Source organism: Etheostoma spectabile, chromosome 4, assembly GCF_008692095.1.
Source record: "Etheostoma spectabile isolate EspeVRDwgs_2016 chromosome 4, UIUC_Espe_1.0, whole genome shotgun sequence".
Lineage (NCBI taxonomy): Eukaryota > Metazoa > Chordata > Actinopteri > Perciformes > Percidae > Etheostoma > Etheostoma spectabile.
In genome coordinates, this window is record NC_045736.1 from 16,378,980 (window position 1) to 16,382,675 (window position 3,696).

General features: G+C 40.9%; 1 protein-coding gene across 2 annotated transcripts in view; it reads right to left on the bottom strand.

The window, feature by feature from the left end:
* LOC116687285 (SLIT-ROBO Rho GTPase-activating protein 3) overlaps positions 1–3,696 on the bottom strand; it is a 33,617-nt gene that overhangs the window by 16,645 nt on the left and 13,276 nt on the right. For both annotated transcript variants that reach the window (XM_032512551.1, XM_032512552.1), the window contains exons 3-4: positions 2,631–2,793; positions 862–924 (exon numbers count right to left, since the gene is read on the bottom strand). In XM_032512551.1, the coding sequence (XP_032368442.1) occupies positions 862–924; positions 2,631–2,793 (226 nt within the window). The remainder of the gene's footprint in view (positions 1–861; positions 925–2,630; positions 2,794–3,696) is intronic.

The following is a 3,696-nucleotide window of genomic DNA, read 5'->3' on the forward strand; positions in this document are numbered from 1 at the left end:
TTTAGATATGATGTAGGATATTTCATTTCACACCCTGCAGTTCCCCTGCTTGCCTAAAAATACTTGTACTCTTGCGTTCTTTCCCCGTAGCTATCCAATTTAGGTAAGGTAGGTACAAATTTTTACTATGTTTGAACTTACTGCATGTTTTGAATTAACAGATTATCGATAACTAAGTACCATGATATCACTGAGCAGTAATAAGACCCAGAAGGAAGCACTCTGGTGTGTTTGTAGCACTCTGTCCCAAATACAGCAGATCGCATCACATCACCATTCATTTTTGGCAGTCAAATGAGAAGGAATCAGCAATAAACGCAGTTGTTGTCTATGTTCACTACCACACAAATCATTTATGTGTTTAATGCCATGTGTGTGTACAAGTTTCTCCACATGGGGGGTGTCTATTTTATTTACAGTACAACATAACAATAGTGGGAGTGACAACAGTCAAACGGATATGTGCAATTACATGTAACATTAGCTAAAACTATTACAGCAGCTCATGTTTGCTGTGTGCTCTTCTGCAGCACAGACTGCTGAGTCTGCTTGAAGCACTGCCAGGGGCAAGAACGCTCTCCCCTTCAACTGATGTAGAAATTCACAGTCGGAGGAAGAATGCTAATTTTCTCCTTTCACGACCTCAGGAGATGGAAGAAATGACCAGTTAGAGACTGCACTGCTGATAAGGCATATCTGCCGTGTGCAGTGTCAGGCCAGCTGTTTCACCGGTTACAGGTTTGGGTGTGGAAAAAACTCAGGATTGACAATACATAAGCTAACATAGAGGGAACGTAAAACAGGCAAACCGGTGTAGACAAAGAAAGGTTAGGTAGGGACAATGATATGTGTCTAACTCACAGTGTAGAGCTCATTGGTGACTTTCACTAACTCCTCATGCATCTGCACCCCGATGTCTTTGCTCTGTAAACGAGAAAAACAGGTAATTGTTTCACTGGCACATTTAAAAAGGACACATATTGAAACATCTAAAACTAAAAACTGGGTTATCTATTACAATTGCCTACCCCACCAGTGAAAAACTTGAAGGCTGTGTGCAAGTTATATTTTGTATGTGAGGGATGTCAGCAGGCGTTGAAATGCTGTCATTACTCTGCACCAGAAAAGATCTAATACAATGCCCAAAGGGCACATGCAGACACAAATAGTACAGTGCAGTAACTGCAGAACATTTCCCAAGGAGTTGTGTCACAGTTTCAGCTCAATAACAGGGTGTAAGAGCCTATGATGAATTGGACATGTCCCATGAAAGAGCTTATAGCCCAGGAGGAGGAACGGGGCCAGCAGAGAGTGACTTTGGAAATCCTGTTGAGAGGATATGGAGCAACGCTTAGCCCAATCAATCTTGTATTTTTGCAACCACTCAGGGACCACTTGTCAAAACAGCAACCTTGCATTTTCATGCAACAAGAATTTTTTGCTACATACATACATACGGCAGAGTTGATTCATTCCCTTCCCCGCATGTGTCATTCATTAGCAGAGCAACTGCACTGCAGCTGAACCAGGATGCTACAGCATAACAGGGTTACAGTTTTGGAGAGGTTTGTCACAATTTAAGCTAAAGTCTTGCAGAGGGAGACTGTTTTTCTGCAGGCAGCTATTATTTTCTCCTCTTTATGCTGGCCGCAAGCCATCACAGTCTCATAACGGCTCCCATCTTGACAGTGCAGGGGCCCCTAGAGGACTTAAATTACTGTAGACTCCTGCCGCTGTCAAACGACACTGATCTGAGATCCCCAAGGCACCGCCCCTGAAATACTGGCACTCTGCTACTCTCACTCGTACCATACAATACATACAGTACATATGCTTTATCTTTACAACAACAAAAAAACTGTTACCTGTTTCATTGAAATTATCATTTTTGTATCATACACAAATGTATTCCATGAGGTTAACATTTTAAATAAAAGAAATAAGGTACATCTGATTCTCTCAGCAGGTTACTAAATAAGTCCTTGTTAACGTCAATTTGGAAGGAAATGAAATTAGTGGGAAATAGTGATGAGGTGTAAATAGCATCAAAGAAAGGTGAGTGATCTATTGTATATAGGGAGCAAACAGATCATGGTTTTGAAAATAACAATGTGCATGATGAATAGAGATGATTAAAAAGAGAAACAGAATCTCTCACCAACCGTGTTAAGCTTTACTGTAGACACATGGTAGCCAGGGTCCACTGTGAGGCTAAAGTGATGCAATTTTAGGTAGGAAAAACCTCAGTGATAAGTGGGAATAGTCTACCTAATGGCCATCATTTAAAACCAGACTATAAAGTAGTTGGGAGAACCTTGCATGCAAACAATGTACTGTGTAGTGCAATTGAAGGACTGATTAAACATCATTGGTCACAGCAAGAGACAATGGCACAATAAAACTAATCTGAGTGAAAAATGTTTTAGCTTAGTCCTCAGAATAAATATTCTGTATGAAATATACTGTGTCCTGATACAAATCAACATATTTTTACATGTTTTTGTTGGTGTGGCGTCAAAGTTCCCAGCTGTGGGCATCAGTCATGCGATTTGAGCAGAAACGTTCTGTGACTGTGTGCGTTAGTAATGGTCAGGGTTACATTCCCTCATCCAATTAATTCAGATTCTGACCTTTTTGAAGAGTCTGATGACATCCTCGCCCACGTGTGCCAGACGGACAATGACGTTGTTGTTGTAGATGTCGCTGAGAGTGGCGTGGTCTCTGCTTTCCCGCCTGGTCTGGTCCAAGACCAAATACCAGCAGTTCACAGTGGACAGGAGATTCTGGTCCTTTCTGAAACAGCCAAAGAACGACTTCACAAAGATGAAAACGTCTGTCAGAGTCAATTACCAATTTCTTCAAAGCTGTCCAACGTACACTAAGTACAACCGCAATATTTAAAACAAACAGTATACTGCCCATAAGTAAGACAATTGGGCTGTTGTTTTAATAGTATAAATTGTTGTGTGCTTAGTTAAATTCTTATGAGAATACTTGGTAACCAGGCTTCATGTATGTGTACTTTAACATAAAACAGGATAAAGACTGTCCTACAGGCCGCACAGATCTTACATTTGATCCGTTTGTAGCAGCTCTGGAGCTTTACGTATTAGAGATCAAGGGGTCACGACACATGTAGAGAGGAATCAGCAGTAAAAAGAGGCAGCTGTGCACACACACACACACACACACACACACACACGCACACATACAGGAAGACACACACAGAAGGCATGCTGAGTGCCCTTGCTTCCTTGCTCGAGGGAGCATGTGAGTTTAATTATCCTCACACCATAGACTTTGTTTGTCTCCATCTTTTGTATTTAGAGAGCTTGTAATTGTTTTTGTTTCTGATCTGCACCAATTGTGACTACAACATAACAATACTACATCCTATTTTTTATACAAAGCCTGCTTAAAAGCTCTGTAAAACCTTTTGATCTTGGCCAATAGTTGACCTTCGCTGGGATCCGATCTCTTTAAATGGCAGTTGAAAGGAGAACAGGTAAGTTAAGATATATGATTTTTAACCCTTTGCAGATAAAAGGAAGGAGATTCAGTTCACACATTGATAGCCATCGCTGCTGATTTGCACCAGAAGAACCGTTTATCATATCTCACAATCAGTCAGTAGCTACAGAAAGAGTAATGGCAGCAAAGCTCTTTGCAAATATCTCTTTGAGAATTCTCTAACAT